This window comes from Ochotona princeps, chromosome 15 (assembly GCF_030435755.1).
Source record: "Ochotona princeps isolate mOchPri1 chromosome 15, mOchPri1.hap1, whole genome shotgun sequence".
Taxonomy (NCBI): domain Eukaryota; kingdom Metazoa; phylum Chordata; class Mammalia; order Lagomorpha; family Ochotonidae; genus Ochotona; species Ochotona princeps.
The window spans coordinates 44673841-44696558 of NC_080846.1; the positions used below are offsets into that span (position 1 = coordinate 44673841).

Sequence of the window (22718 nt, forward strand, 5' to 3'; positions counted from 1 at the left end):
GGAAAGATATACAGAGTAGGAGAGACAGAGAGGAAGATCTCTGTCCGATGATTCACTCCCCAAGTGGCCGCAATGGCTGGAGTCGAGCTGATCCGAAGCCAGGAACCAGGAGCTTCTTCCAGGTCTCCCACACGGATGCAGAGTCCCAAGGCCTTGGGCTGTCCTCGACTGCTTTCCCAGGCCACAAGCAGGGAGCTGGATGGGAAGTGGGGCTGCTGGGATTAGAACCGGCACCCATATGGGATCCTGCAACATGCAAGGACAAGGCTACTGCACTGGGCCCCTTCGAAACTTCTGTAGTTATCATATGTATTTTTCTTTTTTTTCTGAGATGCATTAAAAAGCTATTTTTTAAGTTATTTATTTTATTTGAAAGGAGGATTTTACAGAAAGAGAAGGTGACAAAAAGATCTTCCATCTGTTGGAAGAGCCAGAAGCTTCTTTGGGGTCTGTCACATGGGTGCAGGGTCCCAAGGACCTGGGCCATCTTTGCTGCTTTCCCAGGCCACAAGCAGGGAGCTGGATGGGAAGCAGAGCAGCTGAGCTATGAACAGGAGCTCATGTTGGATCCTGGTACCCACAGGGTGGAGGATTAGCTTGCCGTATCTCCACACTGGCACCCTTAGCTGTGTCTTAATGCAGTTTCAGAAAGGAGTTGAATTAAATATGTATTTGTTATCTTCTACCATTATTCTTAAAGTTTCATTACAGTGTCTTTTTCTTAATGTTTTTAACTTATCTGTCACTTGCTTATTTCTGGATTCTGTATTTCCTTCCTAAAAACATGTTATTTCTGCTTACTACAATTTCATTATTTGATATTATCTTGAACACATTGCTTATTTCTTACCCAAGTTGCTTTTTTATTCTTTTTGAGGTTTATTTTCATAAACTTGATCTGTGAGGGTACTGAGAGTCTAAACTACAGGGTGGCCAATCAGGCCTGTTACTTGTTCTTGTAAACGCTTCACTGGATCACGGCCATACCTTTGCATTTGGATAAGCTATAGCTGCTTTTGCTCTGGTGGTTGCAGCGGACACTGCATAGCCCACAAAGACAAAAATATTTGCTTTCTGAACCTTTACAGAAAGGTGTGTGTCAACTTCTGAACTGAGTAATGGGTATTTTGCTTTTGCCAGGAACAAAGGTCATTCAGGGTCTTCAACAGCCTTAACCTCTTTGAGAACTCATTCCCGAGTTTTGGTGAGATTAGCAATGTATAAAAGCCTTGAGTATCTATTTGACCATAGCAACATTCCAGCTTCTTCTCTGACTACATTGTCCTGACAGGTTCTAAAATTTATCTACTCACTTAAGAGACAGAGTTCCCATCTGCTGGTTCACTCCATCAGTGGTTCTTGCTGGGGCCCAAAACTCACTCCAGGTCTCCCTTGTTTGGCAGAAACTGACACCTACTGCACCACAGGGTCTGCACTAGCAGGAAGTTCAAGTCAGGGACCAGAGCTTGAACCCAAGTATCCTGCACCAAACACCCACTTCAGTGAAGATCATTTTGTGCAGTTATAGATTCTAATGAATTTTTAAAAAAATTATTTTTATTGGGAAGTCAGATATACAGAGAGGAGGAGAGACAGAGAGCAAGATCTTCCATTCCTTGATTCACTTCCCAAGCAGCTGCAATGGCTGGAGCTGAGCTGATTTGAAGCTAGGAGCCTCCCCACATGGGTGGAGGGTCCCAAGGCTTTGGGCTGTCCTCTGCTGCTTACCCAGGCCACAAGCAGGGAGATGGATGGAAAGTGGGGCTACTGGGACATGAAAGTGTCCATATGGGATCCTGGCGTGTTCAAGGCAAGGACTTTAGCTGCTAGGCAACTCTGCCGGGCCCTAACATATATATATATTTTTAATATTTATTTATTTATTATATTGGAAAGGCAGGTACACAAAGGGAATGCAAAACAGAAAGATCTTCCATCCTTTGGTTCACTCCAAGTGGCCACAGTGGCCGAAACTGAGCCAATCCTAAGCCAGGAGCCAGGAGCTTCTAGATCTCCCATGTGGCCGCAGGGTCCCCAGGCTTTTGGCCATCCTCAACTGCTTTCCCAGGCCACAAGCAGAGCTGCAAAGGAAATGGAGCAGCCAGGATACAAACCAGTGCCCATATGGGATCACAGTGCAAGCAAGCTGAGGTAGACCTTAGCTACTAGGTTACCACACCAGGCCCTGAATGTGCTTTTGTGGAAAATTTTTGAATAATGTACTTTCCTCAAGTTTTTCTTTTTCACTTACTTTTGTTATACTTTAGGATAAATCCTGCAGTAACTTTATCTTCTAATCAATTGCTCTGGCTATCATTTTAACTTCCAGGGACAATTCTTTGGTTCATTCATGCCCCCCTTTCTCAATCCTCCTAAGCATCCTCTCATTTCTTACTTGTATCTGAAACTGGCTATCTTTCTTACTCCCATGTCTGATCTCTTGGACTTGAGAGATGTTTCCAAGTATCTGATAATCTTGGGATCCAAGGGTATATTTAGTATCAGGGCATCAAAGAACTGAATAGAATACAAGTGTACTCGACTGATGGGCTCTTTAAGAATTGAAAAAAAAATTTTTTTTTTTCCATTTTACTTGAGAGGCAGAGAAATAGTTTATGGAGAGGGACCAGGTGAGGCCAGAAGGCCTTTTATCTGAGTGTCTGGAGATTTCTCAGTAGCCAATGTGCTTCTCCAGCAAAAGGATGTGCTTCTCCAGGCCGATTCCTGCACCTGACTGCCAGCAATGTGGGTATGAAATTAAGAGGTCCACATTCAGAATGCAGATTTTCAGCCTTCTGTTTTACTGGCCTTCATTTACTCCTGGTATCCTAGATATTTCATGACCTTCCAGTTCAGCTTCCCAAGAAAGTTAATCTCTGACCTTTTCCTGCAAAAAATGAGAGAACAGAAAGGGGCCACCTAACTTAGGTAGAGGTAGAGACAGGTAGTGCCAAGGTTCTTTATGGAAGATCTGTGAGCAATCCTTTCCTTTCTGTGACACAATTACCACCTGTGCATGGCAGCATCTTTATATACCGGCAACTTGTCAACTAGAGCGTCCTCATTTCTCACGGCAGTGCCTTCTGCAGCCATGCAGACTAGTGATTCCTTGTTTCTGTTAGAACCCTCGGTCTTATTATTTATTGACTTTTAAAAGATTTGTGTTTTTAACTGAAAGGCAGATCTCACAGAAAAGGAGATAAAGGTCTTCTATCTGCTGGTTCACTCCCCAAATTGCCGCAATGGCCAGAGCTGAGCCAGGTCTCTCACGTGTATCAGTCTTTCTCTGCCTCCATTTTGCTTTCTAAAAAATTTATTTATATCCTTTAATTTTTAAGTGTATTATTGTGTGGTTATATTCTATCGTCATTGACTAAGATTTTAGGAAATTAAACAAAATGTTCAATATGGAGTATTTAGCTGAAAGTCTTCAAACTAAATTGTAAAGCAATTAAAAAAATATGCATGTATGTAATCATTTTCCAGGTTTGCCCCCTCTTCATAGTACTTCAATTAAATCAGCCCAACTAAGAATCAAATCAACTTACATCATTGGTAATAATTCTATAAAATATCCTTAAGTTTTTGCTGCTGTTGCTTATTAGAAAGGCAGCAAAGGAACAAAGGAGCGCTCCCATCCACTGGCTCACTCCCCGGCTGCTGGCAGCAGCCCCTGGCTGGGGCTGAAGCCAAGAGCTGGACTCTCCCTGCGTCTCCCAGGACTCTCCCCCTCAGGGGCTGGTAACTGGAAGCTGGATCAGGAGCAGATATCAAACCCAGGCACTCTGATATGGGATGAGGACACTGCAACTGTAAGGTCAAATGCCTGCCCCCAGTTAGGATTCTCAGTAGAGCTTTTAAAAATAACACTTTATGATGAAAACATAATGGAACAAAGTGTAACCAGACGTTAAACACACAGGACACTGACATCAAAATATACTGGCAGAATACAAGACTGATAATGCAAGCTCCATTTTAATACACTTTTAAAAACACTTCCAAATATAGTTATAAGTTTAACCAGGAAAAATACCTGAAATATCTCAATGAACCATTGTACATTCAAGATTATTTTTTCAATTCTTGTCTTACTACATGGTTTTATAAAGGTATAAACCTCTTGTTTTTCTAATTTAAGCATTTTACACTAACTGTAGTTTTTCCTAGCTGATTATTATGATTAAAGCTGTTGACCAAAATCATTAAGGTTTCCCTTAATAACATGACAAAGAGCATAGACTTTCAGTCTTCTGGACTATTATAAAGTAGAAATTTGTAAAATCTACATCCTAACAAAAAAAAATCCGAGCTTCTCTACTATTGTAAAAATTTTTGTAGAAAATTTACTTTCTGTAAGAATTCCATATCTGTGTTTTAAAAGTCAACAGACACACCAAAATAATTCATCCTGAAATCAGAGCCAAAAAGATTTAACAGGATCAGATTTGCTAAGGAAAACATCACAGTGGAAGACACACACCCAAGGAGGTTAAAATGACTTCATTGTAACAGTAACAAAGATTAAAGCTGACTCTCATACAATTATACAATTAAGGCTACCCTCCCCCTTGCTTTAAGCAGAAAGTCAGCACACAGTCCCTGATTTTTAATTACCAAGTGCTTTAAAACAATTGTCAAATATGCTTTTGAAAAAATTGTCTATGAAAAATCCATTATTTAGCAAATTGGGTGACCTTTTAAACATAACCTAAAACAAACTGGCTAAAACCCAGGGTAGGGTCAGAAAGCTTCAACACAAATCAGAAAAGAGGGAGAGGTTATGTCCTTTTTGTGGGATGGAAGAATAACATTTTTAATACCTATTTTGCAATACTAAGCAGTTTGTATTTAGTCTCTACTACTAGTTTTAGATAAAATACAGCAGTAAATAAAAAACACTAAAATATGAACTTTCATTTTCAAAATAATTTTCTGCCCAGTAAATAAAAAGTGCTCATAACTAATAATGTACAACACTAGAAATTCTTAAAATCACAAATTACCCATGTCTCATTGCCAGCAATGAGAGTGGAATATACTAAAGGACAGTGTGAGATAAAAAATATATACGTAATTATTTTGTATACTTACAATATTATACCATTGAGCAATAAAATAATCTTTGGATATGGCAATGAAAACATATTACAGAAGAGTAAAATCCAAGTAACTTCTCCTTATGGATTCTGGACTATTAAAGTGTACTAGTTCATAATGAATTTAAATAGGAATGGAACACAATTCAAGGGGAAAAACGACTGATTTATTTGTTTTTTAAAATAGATGAGAGTCTTAGTTTAGAGAAGAGGTGACAGCTTCACATGTCATCTCCACGAAGATAAATTCAGAGCATTTCTTACTCACTTATTAAACACAAAAGGATGCCCAGTCACTTCAAAACTTTTTCAAGGAAGTTAAATAAAAATTCCTTGAATTTTGGTTACTCTTTTAAAGTCAAAATTTCCAGATACTCTGGAAACAGTAAGTTCGATTTGGTATCTTGTGTTCAGGAAAGAACAGTCAGTTTATAGCACTTGGCTCTCTGGTTTCAAATGCTGTGACCAATTATTTGAGAGTTATAATCTGCAGGCTCCATTTTTAAAATATGTGGGATGACACTATCAATTCGTACATTGCCAATGAGTCCTTTGAAAAACAATTCTTCAGTAATTGTAGCATTCATCAATCTCAAAGCTGGCAATCTGAGTAGTAGTCTCGATAACCTAGTAAGAAAAAAGATAATAGAGGAACAAAGTTGTAAATCCAGGAAATTTAGTAGAAAATATTAAATATTTTCTGATTTATATTATCTCTGCCCACACTTAATAAAGAAAGAAACTGTTAACCATTTTATTTATTGGGGCCAGTGTTGTGCAGCAGTGGGCTAAACCACTGACTGTGACCCAGGTATCTGATAATGGAATGCTGGCTGAAGCCCTGGCTACTCAGCTTCTGATCCACTACTTGCCGATTCACGTAGCAATACTACCCATGTGTCTGGGCTTCTGTCGCACATGTGGGAAATGTGAATGGAGTTCCAGGCTTTGGCTGGACCCAGCTCTGGCTGTTGCCATCTGGACAGTGAACGATCAAATCAAAACACATCTGTCTCTCTGCTTGCCAAATGAATAAATCTTTAAAAATTTATTAACTGATTAAAAAAAGGCCTTTATTCATTTTCATTTTATTGGAAAGGGAAAAGAGAGAGAGAGAGAGAGAGAGAGAGAGAGAGAGAGAGAGAATCTTCTATCTACTGGTTCACTCAAATGCCGATATAGAACAAAACCAGGGATCTGGAACTCAATCTAGGTCCTGTACCAGGACTCAGGATCTGAACTGGGACTTCTCAGGATGTGTAAAACAGAGCTTAGACTCAGACCCAGACACGTAGATATGGGACAAGATACAGGTATCCAAGTGGCATCTTAACTACTGACCCAAACACCTACCCCCCTAGTTAAAAAAATTTCTACTTATTGATTTGAGCACACACAGGAAATACACACACACATACTCTCCAATCATTCAATCAATTTTCCATGCCCGCTTTATTCCCCATTCCTGCAACTGCTGGGACTAGGCCAGGCTAACTCTAGAAATACACAACTCAAGCCAACTCCCCCATGCAGGTGACAAGGACTCCGATGACTTATGCCATCATTTGCTGCCTCCCTGTATATAAGCAGGAAGTAGAATTAGCAGAGCCATGACTCAAGTCGAGGAGCTTCAGTAAAAGGTGTGAGTGTGCCAATCAGGTGCTTCATCGCTGTGTCATTCACCCAAAAGAAAACATCAACATCAAAGCTACAGCATTTTCAAGCCTTGGAGCAGAGGAAAATCACCTGGATAATAACGCAGTCTGACTCCACAAACTTTATGCTGTGCTGCCTACACTTGACTGTAAGGACCATGCAACCAAGTTATTAAACCTTGAACCGACTATACATTTAAGAATGGCTTAACAACTCATTTCAGATGGTAAGAACACAATGTTTTGGTTTATCAGAACACAGTATTTGCTTTTGCTCTGCAAAAAAAAAAAAAAAACACTGGAAATGGTACAATAGGCAAGTTATCACAAGGAAGAGCACAGAACACAGAAATGCGACCCACTGGGTTCAAATCTTGATCCAGCTACCCCTGATTAAGTCCATGTGTGCAGGCCAAGTATTCTCTGTACTTCTCACAAGAAGATTATGTCTTGTGTGAGTGCATTTTAACTTGAAAACTGCCATCCAGGAATTGAAAGAGTTCCAGTGATCAAAGCACCTGAAAACTAATGGGACAGGGCCTGGCATCGTGGCCTAGCAGCTAAAGTCCTCGCCTTGAATGCGCCAGGATCCCATATGGGCGCCGGTTCTGATCCCGGCAGCTCCACTTCCCATCCAGCTCCCTGCTTGTGGCCTGGGAAAGCAGTAGAGGATGGCCCAATGCATTGGGACCCTGCACCCGCGTGGGAGACCCGGAAGAGGTTCCAGGTTCCCGGCTTCAGATTGGCGCTGTACTGGCCATTGCGGTCACTTGGGGAGTGAATCACCGGACGGAGGATCTTCCTTTCTGTCTCTCCTCCTCTCTGTGTGTCTGACTTTGTAATAAAAATAAATAAATCTTAAAAAAAAAAAAAAAACTAATGGGACAGCTCTATGTCAAAAAGGAAGAAAAACTGAAATATTTATTTGTATGACATAAAGTGAATATTGTAACTAAAGACTGCAAGATGAACTGTAAAACCAACTTCCTAAAGTGTTCATGGCATGCGCATCCTCCTCTCCCACCCCGCCCCAAGGCACTGTCGAGCACTCTGCTCCTCAGATCCTTTAGTTTCTGTTTGTTCTGATTAGCTGAGTTACATCTACAGAACTGATAGGAAAATTACTTAAATAAACTAAGGTTGATTTTCTTGATGGAACTGGCATGTAAATCCACATTATTTAAAACATAAAATTATTGTATGTAAAACATTCTTTTACTGATTTTATGTATACTAAAAGCACTATAATACAGCTCTTACTATCCAACATGGTTCTGTATACCTTCCATACACTGATGTATTTCTAGTAATACAGTAGTCCCTTGTTATCTACTTGGATAAGATCTAAGACCTGTGGCTGCAGATATGTTTTCCCATATGATTTTATCTTCCTATATGTGTATGCTCATTTAATTAATAAACCAGACATAGCAATAACAAAAGAGAATAATACCACCACACAATGTCATAAAATCACTAGTATCTCTTGCCTTGCAACTTGGGGTTACTTGACTATAACTTCTGAAGACACTGTTACATGATAGAGACTGCTCCTAGGGACTGAGGCAGACATCACGCACAGGAGGAACACTACCTGCCTGAAGGCATCACCCACTACTGAGGCAGGATGGGGCTAAGGTGGGCGGGGAGATTTCATAAGGAAATCCGAATATTCTATTCAATATTTCTGGAACAAAGGTTGGTAAAACTTGAGAAATGGGGTTACTTTAACTGTAAAATGTGCAGTCTGTCATTATATCCATTTATGGGTAAGGACACTGAAAAAAAAAAGAATTAAAGCATCTCACTGAAGGCCACGCAGCTACTAAGCAATAAAGTCAGGATTCAAACCTAGGTACTCAGCTTCTGATAGCTATTGCTAATCTACTCTACACATTATTTTTTCAAAAACTGAGTGGTTCTGATAAGAAAGGAATTTTTTTTTCTCCAAAGTTCACTGGAAAAAAATAACAAAACATGGGATATCATAGTTACACTTCAAAATTAATTACATCTAATGATACTTCTTTTCACTTTACCACTAAAATTTATTATTTTTCATCTGAGGCAAAAGTTTGGGGTTGGTTTGAGTTTACTAGGCTCCATAATACAGTGTCAACTTGAACAAGTTACTTAACCTCTCTGTGCTGAAATTTGTTCTTTCACAAAATGTGAGAACTGCATGAAATAGTGCATGTAAAATGTTTACAAAAACAACTATTTCTAAGGACTGATTCTGACTGAACATTTAGTTACATTAGAGTAACACACTTGGGCTGGCAAGATAGTTCAACTGGCCAATCCTCTGCCTGCAAGCTCCAGCATCCCATGTTGGCACTGGTTTGTGTCCTGGTTGCTCCATTTCTGATCCAGCTTCCTGCTTTTGGCCTGGGAGAGCAGCAGACCAGGGTCTAAAGCCTTGGGACCCTGAGTCCATGTGGGAGACCTGCAAGAAGCTCCTGGCTTTGGATCAGCTCAGTTCTGAGTATTGCAGCTGTTTGGGGAATGAACCACAGATGGGAAGGTCTTTGTCTCTCTGCCTTTTCAAAAAACACTTAAAAAACAAAGTAAAAAAAAAGAAAAGAAAGAACAAAAGGAAGGAAGAAAAAGAAAGAGAAAGAAGAGTAACACACTCAAAAAAGATACCTGTAGGTGTCATCTGGATATGTTTTGGTTATATAATCTTGGAATTCCACATAAGCCTTTTCCTGAAATTTCTCAATTTGCTCCATATTTTCTAGGCCTGGATGATCTGAAACATTAAAGAACACATTATGATCTGATTTCTGAAAGTTCATTTAAGAAGACACAAAGAGGGGATGGAAACAACAGTTAATTATTTGAAGAAGCCCATTATATCATATGTAGCTCTTTCACAAATATCTGTTGGCCCATGTACTGTAACAAGCACTGTACCCACATACCTGAAATTCTCTTATCCATAATATATTCTAACACCTAATAGGAAGTAAGACCTATGATTGTTACCACTGTTTCAAAAGCGGTGGAGAGGATTTTCATCACTTTATTTTTAATGCTAACAAGCAGCTAAAATGAATCAGCTTAGAAAAGGCATTTGATATTTATTTATTTGAGAGCTAGAGATAGATAAATAGAGAGGAGCAGCCAGCTTATCTGCTTGTTCACTCAATGAATTTCTGCAATAGTCAGAGCTGAGGCAAAAACTGGGAGCCAGGAATGAAGAGACCTGGGGGTCTCTTACCGTGTCAGTCATTACTGTGGCCTCCAAGAGTCTGTCTAGCAGGAAGCGGGAGTCGGAAGCAGCAGTGAGCACTGGACTCAGGCTTAAATGCTAAATGCCCACGCTAAGGTGTCTTTAGTACGTGAAGTCTTTACAGATGATACTCTACAATATTTTTATAAGGGAAATTTCCACTACTCTTGGCTTAAAGGTACTTAGGAAATTATGAAACCATGAACATAATGTCAAAAACTGAAGTTTTAACAGCAATGTAACGAAAAGCGTGGGAATGGTTACTGCACATTTCCCCAAAATAGAAATATTAAAGTAACTTCAAAAAAGTTGGGTTCAAAGATATGAAAAGTTACGTTCTGATGAACAAAAAAAGTAACAAATTGGAAAAACTTAATAAAACTGTATTATAATTCTGACTTAAGAATATTCTTAAGTATATTTTTAACTAAGGAAAATTAAGGTGAGAAGCTGGTTTTCAGTTTGGTCTGGCCTTGACTATAGTGGTCACTTAGGAAGTACAATAGCATGGATGGATGAATAATACAGGACTCAGCAGAAGTCTCAATTTCTCCTGTTCAGAAATTGATCATTGAGAGCTTACTGTCATTTTACCATCTGTGAACACTAGAAACTATGGTAGGAAAATAAAACACCTATTTTTCTGCTAGTGGCTAAGTTATTTTAATTCTTCTAACAGAGAAATTTTCATTTCTCATTCTGTCATTAAAAGATGTCCAAGAAAATGTGCTCAAAAATTCAAATGCTTATGTGACAACTGAAGGTATATAATATTCATCTCATTGATTTCTGAACTTATGATTCGCCAGTTTAGGGCCCAGTGTGATAGACTAGTGGTTAAAGTCCTGGCATTGAACGCGCCAGGATCCCATATGGGCACCGGTTCTAATCCCGGTGGCTCCACTTCCCATCCAGCTCCCTGCTTGTGGCCTGGGAAAGCAGTCGAGGACGGCCCAAAACCTTGAGACCCTGCACATGCATGGAAGACCTGGAAGAAGTTCCTGGCTCCTGGCTTCAGACTGGCTCAGCTCCAGCCTTTGCGGCCGCTTGGGGAGTGAATCATAGGATAGAAGATCTTCCTCTCTGTCTCTCCTCCTCTCTATATATCTGCCTTTCAAAAATCAATCAATCAATCAATCTTAAAAAAAGATTAGCCAGTTTAAGTTATATAATTTAATGTCTGTTACTATATTTATAGAGCTGTGTAAACATTAGCACAACCTAACTTTGGGATATTTTGGTTATTCCAGCAGAAACCTCCATGCGTTAACAGCTACTCCCCATTCTTTTACATCCTTAGCTCTGAGTCACTCCTAATTTACTTCTGTGTCTACAGGTTTGCCTAATCAGCATATTCCACATAAGTGTAATCAAACAATATGTGTTCCTTTGTGGCTGGCTCCTTTCACTAATCTATGTTACAGCAGCAAGCAAAATGTCAATCCTTTTACAGATGAATTTTTGTGTTTATACCGCATTTTGTTTACCCATTCATCGATTGATGGGCACCTTAGTTATTCACACTTTTAGTGATTATGAATAATGTTATGAACATTCACGTGTACATTTTTGTATAGGCACCCATTTTCATTTCTCCTGAAATCATATAGCAAGTCCAACTCTAACATTCTGAAGAACACTGTCTTCCAAGGCAGTTGTATCTCTCTCCATTCCATGAGCCTGAATGAGCCTTCAATTTCTCCATACCCACACAGTGTATTTTAAGTAAGAAGTGAGTGTTTTCTACCTGGACTGAAGAGTACGATTGCCTTTAGGTAGGCATATTCATATCCATCAATGCAGAGTTTAACCATGCTGTTACAGAACTCCTGTAGCTTGAAGATATGTTCCATCAACAATTTTCTCCTTTCTGTTGACATTTTATCTTGAATAAAAAAAAAGTTTCTAATTCGCATTTGATATATGACTAGTTTCATCCAATAGATGTTCCTCGTTAATCTGCAACTTTAATACAACTCAATGTATAAATGTTTAAAATTCAGAATCTCTCCAACTATAAATCAAATACTATTCATTCAAGAAAAATAATTGCCATAGAAAATTCTTAATGTAATATCTCTTTACAATATACAACTTTGAGAAGTAAACATGCTACCTGAAAAACTAGCCTAACAAATAACAAAAGATGTAAATTTTGGTAATATGCTTTTATTTACACTTACATTGGCTGGAAAAAAAACCTGAGCAAATAATTTACATTTTAAATGGTTATCTGGCAAAACAAACAAAGCTCCCCCCTCCAAAAAAAAAAACAAAAAGCCTCAAATGAAAAACTTGCCAAGAACTAAAAAAACCTTGAGCTACATGACAGGTCCACAAGGTGTATTCTAATTTACTGTGACAGGATATATATACAAGACATATCTTTCATACAATACATAACTTTCCAGTAGACAGGATACTTTTTTGTGAGTGTATATGAAATGAACCAAGACTATGAGCCTACAAATATGATGGGATTTTACTGTCTTTACAAATATATTCTTGATGAAAATTTAAGATGATTCTTCTGCTCTAAACTACAAGGAAGCTGCCAGTAAAAAATAATGCAACACAGTGAGAAACAGAAAAAGCTAAGGAGCTACTTAAATAGTAGCCCCTAATTTGTATATTATTCCTGAACTGAAAGGCAACACCCTCCCAATTAGTCACAAGCCATCCTGAAGTGTTTAAAAATCAGTGATTGCCTGTCTCCTTAAGTGACACTCTGGCATCTAGGAAAAGATAAAGAGAATAAGGCTTGTTCCTGAATACGTCCTGATGAACTAACATTAAAAGAGCCTATTTTAGGATTCAAGTAGTTTAAAAACTGCTGCAGGCACACATTTAAAAATATTTAGTACCTCTATATCCAGCTAACCTGTCCCAAAAGCCCGGTCAGAAAGCCTATGTCAGGGCTTAAGATGTGGTTTGTGCCTGTCAAAATTCATGCTCAAATCTGTCAACAGAGCAGCACTGCACGAGGGACTAACGTCCTTTTTGTCAGACTAGATTAGTTCTGGGTTGTTAGAAGAGTGAGCTTGTCTTCCTTGGCTCTTTCCTCTGCACATGTCAGCGTCCTTTTCCCCTCTGCTGTCTTAAGGCCAGCCCTCTCCCAAAGCTGGGCACGTGCCAAGGACACGCCTTGGGCCTCCAGAACTGCAAGGCAAAAGAAAACCTTTCTTTATACCCAGTATCAGAAAACAGTCTGGTAGATCTGAAAGCGGTCCTAACATGTCATAACTGATGCCTCTTCCTATTTCTTGGCAAAGATAATATATGGAAGGTGCCTTTTACCTTGTTGAAGGCTACTGTGAAGACAATTGACAAATGTGGCTAATATAGTTGCCACATTCATTACTTGCCAACACTGGGCAAGACCAAGAGTAAAGAGTTCATTCCAATAAGCTTTCACCAGTGATATGCTGTTTTCTTGCCTATTGAAAATAAAAATTAAAAAAATCATATATTAAAATAAATTATTGATCCACATATGTAAAATTATTATTCAACTAAAACCACTCTAGAAAGATCAACTGGGCAAGAACATTATCAATTTAATGTTTTGTACAGATGATGATAACTGTCAAGAATGCTTATAAATTTAAATATTAAATAACTATTTTAATCAATCTGCCAGTTTATCTAATAATAATAGCATATTATATTTCAAACTAGAAAGGTGGAATAAATTTTGTTTTCTAAAAAAAAGCAGGCCTGGTGCAGTGGCCTAGCGGCTAAAGTCCTCGCCTTGAACGCCCTAGGATTCCATATGGGTGCCGGTTCTAATCCCGGCAGCTCCACTTCCCATCCAGCTCCCTGCTTGTGGCCTGGGAAAGCAGTCAAGGACAGCCCAAAGCTTGGGACTCTGCACCCATGTTGGAGACCTGGAAGAAGTTCCAGGCTCCTGGCTCCAGATCAGCACAGCACCGGCCCGTTGTGGCTCACTTGGGGAGTGAAACATCGGACGGAAGATCTTCCTCTATGTCTCTCCTTCTCTCTGTATATCTGACTTTCCAAAAAAAAAAAAAAAAAAGATAAATATTAAAAAAAAAAAAGTCAAGTTTAAACACAAGAAAAATCAGAATTTAAAGATCTCCATATAGAAAATGACTAAAATTTCAATCCCAGATAAACAAAAATCAAACAAATTGAAAGATAACACGACACTATTTTTATCCATCAAGAGATAAGGGTAAAATCCAGAACTGAGGATGATCATGTGGTCAGAAACTGGTAAAACATTCTTCAGAGGACACTCTGATAATGTCTATAATTATATACGTTCGAATACTATGTGTAACAATGTACTTTGCAGATTTATTACCAGAAGTAGGCACAAATGTGCATACAATGGTAGAATGCAGTGTTAGCCCTGAATGTAGTATCAAGACTGGCAACAGTCCAGATACCTGCTGAAATAGGGATGAGTAAAGAAATTCACAAAACCTCACATATTGAACTACTACGTAATCATTATGAAAAACTGGGTAAGCTTACATGTGTTGCCTTAAGAAGACATATTTCATAGTAAGTGGAAAAAGCAAAGTAAGGAATAGGACATGTAAATGTGTGTACCTAATATACAATAAATACAGTGTGGGGAAAAAGAATCTGGTAGGACATCAAACTTTCAACAAATGAAGAATGGAAAGAAAAAATGGAAAAAAGTTACATGCAATCCAGTTTTCACCTTTACCTCTGATTCTTGAACAGTTAACCACAGGGACTACTAGTTAAGAATCAGAGATGACCAAAGTTACAACTTGCAGTAAGATGGGACCTTGATGTTGGTGGGGAAATTCAGAGAAATGTCAGAAACAGCAGCAAAAAGGTTGAGAAATAAAATTAGTACAAAAAAAAAAGTAAAGAAAAATTGCAGCTGGGGAATAAACTGCAGGTTTTTTACTCTCCAAGGGAAAAGGGAAAGATCTAAATATACAAGTTAGTTATAGCTTGTGGCCAGGGAAAGCACTGGAGGGCAGTTCAAAGCCTTGGGACCCTGCACCCATGTGGGAAACCTGGAAGAGGCTCCTCGCTCCGGACTGATGCAACTCTGGCCATTGTGCATGCTTGGGGCATGAATCAATGGATGTAGGATCTTCCTGTCTTTCCTCCTCCCTGTATATCTAACTTTGCAATAAAAATAAATAAGTCTTAAAAAAAAAAAAGGTTCCCAAGAAAATGAAGGAAAATGACCAAATGTGTTATCTATTTTGCAGCATGGACAAGACAGATTTGTACTTCTTACCCCACCTAAGTGAAAGAGCTCAGGAACAAGCGTCCTTGCTTCTATGCCATACAAATGACAGCTAGTTTTCATTTATATACCTTGGTCCAAAAACGCTGCTATGGTTCAATCAAGATGTGGCTGCTGAACTTACACTGGATTTTAAACCTCAAGGTAGGAGCTATTGGTATTAACAGTATGGAAACAATCCAATTACAGTGTGTAAAGGTGGGCCTAATGGAAGATTCTGTGTCACCTGGAAAGTAGTTCCTATAAGTGGGCGGGTTGTATAAGCAGAGTCAGATTTAGCCATTTGCTCTGCTTTCTGGCTCACTTGACTTCTGTAGACAACCATTCCCCAAAGGACCTTCCTATAATTGATTATCTGTTTTGAAAAATATCACTAGATTACTTTCCTGGTTTAAGTACACCAATTACAAGCTTAGCGCTTATTAATAACCAAATCATAGTACTGAATCCGTTCTCTGTGTATCTTTCATAGTTATGATTCAGATGCTTGTCTCTTAGCTTTATTCAGAGTATTCGCTTAGAAAAGAGGTGGTAGTTACTTCTATTTGGCAATGAGTGATTTACAAACTATTACTAGTGAAAAGAGTTCTATGAAAAGAATATAAATTTCCTGGGCCAGGCGGTTGGCACAGCAGTAAAAACACGATGCAGAATACTGGCATCCTATTATTGCTGCCTGGGTTTGGATCCCAGCTCAACACCTGACTTCAGCTTCCTGCTAATGTGTGTACCTTTGGAAACAGCAGGTGATGACTCAAGTCACTGCGTCCCTACCACCCAAGTGGGAGACTCGGAATGAATGCCTGGCTCCTGACTTTAATCACCCCAATCCTGGCTGTTATGGGCATGTCGGGAGTAAACCAATGGAAGATCCTCTGTTTTTCAAACAAACAAATAAAAAGCAAACATTTTGACTATAAGCTTAAATCTTTCCATTGTCTAATATCTTTTGGTACCAATTATTTGAAAGCAACATAAATAAATCTATAAATTTTAAGTTTGGGTTTCTTAAGGCAGATGATGCTCCATTTCATCTCATTAGTTCAGTACAGAATACAGATACAGATACTTCATGGTAACATGAATGAAAGCTCAAATGGTTGTGGTAGGAGGAAAACAACATAGGGCATCCATACCACCTCTGAACTAATTAAAAGACAGCCTACTGCAAGTGATGGCATGAACCATTAACTCCACTTACAACAGTTTTTCAAAATGGAAGCTAATCAAACTGTACAATATGGACACTCTTCTACATAGAATACAGAGAAAATACAGTTGGCTGCTGTGAGTTATAATTTAACACAATTTAAAGTCACGAAAACGGTATCATTGTTCTTTGATGCAGATAATTAAGTAAAGTTCTTGCATAATGTACAAAATATACGTCTATGCTACAAAACTCGCATTATAGTCAATGACTTAGAAACACTCACCCTAGTGCCTGGAAAGAAGGAATTGAAAGTGCCCAGTGCATTGATAAGAACAGCAGTCTGGAGGCAGATTCCCCAATGTAGTGTACATTCAGGTACTCAGGCACAGGAGAAGGCATAGTGAGCTAGTATGAAAGGGGTTCAGGTAAATTATCTTATCATTTAAGTCTTAAGTTATTTCTCTGAAAAAGTTGAATGTAAACATAACACATCAAATAGAAATTTAATAAAAACACAAAAGATTAATCAAAATAATTCAGGTCAATAGAATTTAGAATAAGTTAAGTCATAGTATCTAACAAAACAATATTCAGAAAAGCAGAACAATCATGGTGTTTCAAAGTTATACCCCGTTGTGGTCTAATTATGTTTTCCCTTCCTGTCTTCAATTAATGTGTTTTACAACAAATTCAATGTATGGAGCAATCATGATGATAAAGGATCCTTTCACTTAGGCTACGGAATTAACAAATGCAAATGTCAGTGGGGCCAGGAATGTCATGACTGAGACTACAAGTGCCACGTAGGCAGGGAATATTCTCATGTAGAGAGCAAGAAACACATGGGAATTAGGGCTCAGCATGTCAGTCTTTCAGTTTTCCCAAGAGCAGGGTCTGTGTGAAATCTCCCTATTTAAGAAACAAAATTTGGTTGAACTTAAAAAAAAAAATTCTACAGGTAGTAACACATTCTGTATACCTTGTATGTGCAGGCTGTCAATCCATACCACTGATACTAGAGAGCTATTTTAAATGTCTGACCATTGCTGAAAATAAATATAGACATGCTCCATTAAAACTTGGGGAAGGCATATTTGAAAATCTTGTTTAAGGGAACTTTTACTCTCTCTATATATATCACTGTCTCTCTCTCTCTCTCTCTCTCTCTCTCTCTCTCTCTCTCTCTCTCTCTGTGTCTGTGTATACAAAACAGTATCACTAACAAACTTTTCTGAATGGAATTATTAAAATGATCCAGAATATCAAATCTAGAGGGGACACAGCAACATGAGCATTTACATACTACAGAGGATAAATAAATATCCAGGCAATTTGGCTGCCATCTATCAAAAGTTGTAAAAAAAGTACATCCCATGACCTAATAAAACCACTTAAAAATCTACTCTAGAGTGCCCTGCATGGCAGTCAAGTGACTAAAGTCCTTGCCTTGCATGCACCAGGATCCCATGAGCAGTGGTTCGTGTCCCAGCTTCTCCACTTTCCATCCAGTCCCCTGCTTGTGGCCTGGGAAAGCAGTTGAGGATAGCCCAAAGCCTGGGTCCCTTCACCCACGTAGGAGACCCAGAAAAAGCTCCTGGCTCCTGGCTTCAGATCAGCTCAGCTCCGCTGTTGCGGCTACTTAGGGAGTAAATCAGTGGATGGAAGATCTTTCTCTTTCTCCTTTTCTCTGTATATCTGATTTTCCAATAAAAAATAAATGTTCAAAAAAAAACTATAGAATTACCTGCATACCTTCATAGAAAAGCATGTCTACTGAAGCTCTACTTCTAACAATGAAATTAAAAGCTTGGTAAGAACCTGATTTTTCTTCAACAAGGAAAAGAATAATCCATAGTACAGTTAATATTTTGTAGGCAATGAAATAAGATAAGTTTGAGACTGAATGGCAGAGAAAAAGCATCTCATAGGCAAGTAGGCAGAAAATTCTAAAACAGCATGCAGCCAAATCAATTTAAGCTAAAGAGAATCTGTGTGCGCAGAGATGACACAAGGAGACGCAATGCGAAGTTAACCGTGGCTGCCCCTGGAGGTAGGGGGCAGCGGATACATCTGCTGTTTTTCTGGCAGAATGAATACATACTTTTATCAGATGCTTCCAGGTGACTATGGTACCACAAAACTCAAAAGGTTTTCTTCAAGAATATATACATAATCTACAGGAATGTTAGATACAAATGCAAAAACCAAGCCGGCATTTGTTTAACATTACCCAAAAGTGGCTTTTACTTGCTTAATAAGTGGGGCTAAATAATAAAACAGCCTATCAATTAAAAATGACATTCAATAGGTGAGAAAATGTTTAAGAATGTTTAAGAAACATTCTTATTGGAGCAATAAATTAAATTCAGTTCTTTAAGACAATTCTTAGGAGATCTGTTAAACTATCAACTATTTTTTTTTAATTCATCAATTACATTGTATTATGTGACACAGTTTCATAGGTATTGGGATTCTCCCCACCCCCTCCCCCCATGGTGGATTACTCCACCTTGTTGCTAAACTATCAACTATTAATCATCTTAAATGTAAGCTATTGGATGAAACTTTCCATGTGAGAATACTTGGGGGAAAAAAGGGAACTATCTACCTTTACAAAAGTGCCCAAGGTGAGTAGGGGAAAAAAAGACTGAAAAAAATCAGGTGAATTACTAAAATTACTAGTTTTATGCAGTCATAACGAAGATGAAGAACTGCAAATATCCTCTGCCAATGTTAAAAACAAATACCATCTTTATTCGGTTTATCTCACAAACTGATTTCAGGTCCCTTTTGTGGACACCACTGTCTGCAAGCCCAAGCTTATCTAAAAAATAATGTGCTATTTGCATACAGCCTTCACACATTCTTCCATACGTTTTACTCTCTGGTTATTTTTAATACCCAACACAATACAATCAATGGATTAACAGTATTGCATTGTTTCAGGAATAATAGCAAGAAAAAGGCTCATACATGTACATTAACGATGTACATTAGCTTTTTCCTATTTTTGATCTGTGTGTTGAATTTGCAGATGCAAACTCTTGGATGCACAATGCTCAGACACATAGGATCAGCTTTTTAAAGTAGAAATTGGATAAAATAGTTTTGATTTACTCAATGGTGATAACTGGAACCTTTCTGCTGCTTAAATTATAAAATTAATTCCCAATATAAACCAAATGAATTCATCACTATTTAAAATATTCCTGTTTTATTATATAAAAAGGATGTCTTATAATTTATTGACAAACCTAATATGTCTCTAGTATTATCAGCCACAAAGATAATGACAGCTGAAGAAAAACAATCTATTCAGTAAGTCTTTCGGACAGAAAAAAATTTCTTCTTTGTATAGAGATCAGTTTCTATTACAAAGATCTAAAAGGCTCCCCCAAATGCCTGTCAATTACAACAAATTCAAGTACACATATTTTTCAAACTAATATGTAGGAAGGTACTTAAATTTTTTTCAAGATGGAATTTAAATGCTTATGGTATAAAATTTTGAAATCCACATATTTTCCACCAAATAGTTACTTTTTAAAGCAGGGGGAAGTAAGAGGAAGTAGGAAGAGAAAGAAGGGGAGTGAGGGAGAGAGAGATAAAGAGGGGTGGGGAGCGACAGAGAGAGACGCAGAAGTGTAGAGACGTGTATCTTCCCTTGGCTGGTTCACTCCCTTCATGCCTGGAACAGCCAGGGAGAGGCCAGCTGGAACCAGGAGCCAGGAACTTCACCCAGGACGCTAGTGCAGGTGGCATGGACTCAACCATTTGAATCATCACTGCTGCCTCATACAGTGTATTCATCAGCAGAAGGCTGAACGTGAGTGTCAGCTGGGACTTTACCAAAGCAGTCCAATTGGCTACCTCAAGGAGCTTCTTAGCTATGCCTAACATCTGTCTCTATTTCCCAAAAACTTTTTGAAGTACTTTTGTATTAAGCTGACATTTTGACTATTGATAAGAACTAAACTTAAAGACCAGTGTTGTGGCATAACCAGTTAAGCTACTGCCCCCTACAAGGACATCCTATATGGGTAGTATTTAGAGTCCTGGCCGCTCCACTTCTGACTCAGCTAGCACCCTGCCAACAGCCTGGGAAAAGCATACAGGAAGGTGGTTCAAGTCCTTGGGCCTTGGCCAGTCACATGGGAGACCCAGATGAAGCTCCTGATTCCTAGCTTGAGCCTGGTCCATCTCTGGCCATTGCAGACATGAAAGGAGTGAATCAGTTGATAAAGACCTCTTTCTGTAATTCTGCCTTTAAAATAAACAAATAGATAAAGAAATCTCTAAAATCATTTAAAATTAATCAATTTTTCAGGTTTCACTTGCTTTTGCTATTATCTTTCTAGTATTTTATCAAACTCTGATAAAAGCCTGCATAATAGCTTTCAAAAAGAATTTTGAGTATAACGTAGATTACACTTTCATTAGTCACTTTTTTATGATTACAATTTTTATGAGACCTGATCATTCATTAACCATTTAACTGACAGTTCACTGTGAAACATCAAGTGCTATTGTCTAAGAAAAGGAATAAAGTGGAAACAGAATGAATTTTTGAAAAAGGAGTAGCAGAGCCTGGCACAGTAGCCTTGGTGGCTAAAGTCCTTGCCTTGCATACACCAGGATCCCATATGGGTGCAAGGTTCACATCCTGTTTGCTCCACTTTCCATCCAGCTCCCTGCCTGAGGGCTGGTGAGGATGGCCCAAAATTTTGGGACTCTGCACCTGCATGGCAGACCTGGAAGAAGCTCGTGGCTCCTGGGTTCAGACTGGCTCAGCTCTGGCCGTTGCAGCCACTTGGGGAGTGAACCAGCAGATGGAAGATCTTCCTGTCTCTCCTCCTCTCTGATTTTTCAATTAAAAAAAAAAAAAAAAAAAGATAAATCTTAAAACCAAAAATGGGGTGGGGTAAGAGTGGCTCTAAAAAGTTACATTATAAAGACTGAACTTAATCCATATGGGTAATGGGATGATTCTGGTGGATTTTAATTGTCAGAGTGACATATTTAGACTTTTACTATACTTGATCTTAGTCAAACTGCCAATAAACAATTACACTGAGTTTAGTAAGTGTGTTGGTACTAGCGCCTAGGATAGGATGGAGAAAAGGGATTGACAGCAAGGAACTTACTGCACAAATTTGAGGAAGCGGCCTGGCAGCCCCACTTCCCATCCAGCTCCCTGCACGTGGCCTGGGAAAGCAGAGGAGGATGTCCCAAATTCCTTGCCACCCTGTACTCCTGTTTGAATCAGCTCAGCTCCAGCTCTATTTGGGGAGTGAACCAGTGGACAAAAGGTCTTCCTCTCTGTCTCTCCTTCTCTCTGTATATCTGACTTTCTAATAAAAATAAATATTAAAACAAAATGAGGAAGACATTTTAAACGGTCTGAAATACAGCAACAGAAATGAAAAGGGGCAAATTTAAATTTAAGCACTAGAAGAAATGGTTAGAAATGGAAGGGAGAATGAGGATTCCCAAGTTGTAAATATGGTTGAGTTAAACATGATTCTGGTCCAATATAATAAATCTAAGAGAAGAACAGCTTGGGAAATCACCTCACATATCATGCATACTTATTTCAAAAATGAGAATACTATAAACTATAATTATTCCTATAATTATGAGAATTCAGATTAAAGTATCTGAAACCATGCAAAAATCTAAAGTTTAATAAGAATCTTAAATATTACAACTGTCCTAGATCCTTCAGAATCAAACTTCAAGGTTTTTTATTAGCTTATTTCTCCTTATAATATGAATTACCATTAACAAATCAATGAAAATCTTCACCTCTACAATGACAGTGACATTTCTAACCTCAATAGGATATGGTGAGGTTCGAACAAGATAACATTTCAAAATATGCTACAAACTACACTGTACATAAAAAAAAGTAATCAGGGAACAAAATGTTATTTAGCTCAGCAGATAGGAGAGATCTGAGAGTTATTTGATTACAGGTGCCAAGTCTCAATTACAGAACTAACCACGAAATTGCCATACTGTAGGAACAAAGCAAGGGCTGTGAACATGAATCAGAGGAAGGCAGCATGCCATCCTTATCAGGAGAGCAGTTCTGACTATGAGGACATGCAGATACAGAGGTAAACAGAATGGAAAACAATCCCCCAAAAGAGAAAAGCTATAATTTGCTAATTCATCTGTCCAAAATCTGCTCTTATTTCTAAGAATCATAAATTTCGAGAACAAACCTGAACAGTGAAAAAGGGTAAACTACCTTTATATTCTAAATAAACACTCATTCTTTCTTGCAATAAGTCCTTGTGCTACGTGTGGCTCT

General features: G+C 38.5%; 1 protein-coding gene across 4 annotated transcripts in view; it reads right to left on the reverse strand.

The window, feature by feature from the left end:
- Positions 1 to 1904: 1904 nt before the first annotated feature.
- Positions 1905 to 22718, reverse strand: part of NR2C1 (nuclear receptor subfamily 2 group C member 1) — a 48188-nt gene continuing 27374 nt past the window's right edge. For 2 of the 4 annotated variants that reach the window (XM_058673188.1, XM_058673189.1), the window contains exons 10-14: positions 16686 to 16807; positions 13287 to 13426; positions 11737 to 11874; positions 9401 to 9506; positions 5245 to 5726 (exon numbers count right to left, since the gene is read on the reverse strand). In XM_058673188.1, the coding sequence (XP_058529171.1) occupies positions 5552 to 5726; positions 9401 to 9506; positions 11737 to 11874; positions 13287 to 13426; positions 16686 to 16807 (681 nt within the window). In that variant the 3' untranslated portion in view covers positions 5245 to 5551. Of the gene's footprint in view, positions 2082 to 5244; positions 5727 to 9400; positions 9507 to 11736; positions 11875 to 13286; positions 13427 to 16685; positions 16808 to 22718 lie in introns of those variants that run through there. The other 2 variants (XM_058673190.1, XM_058673191.1) reach the window with 2 other exon arrangements.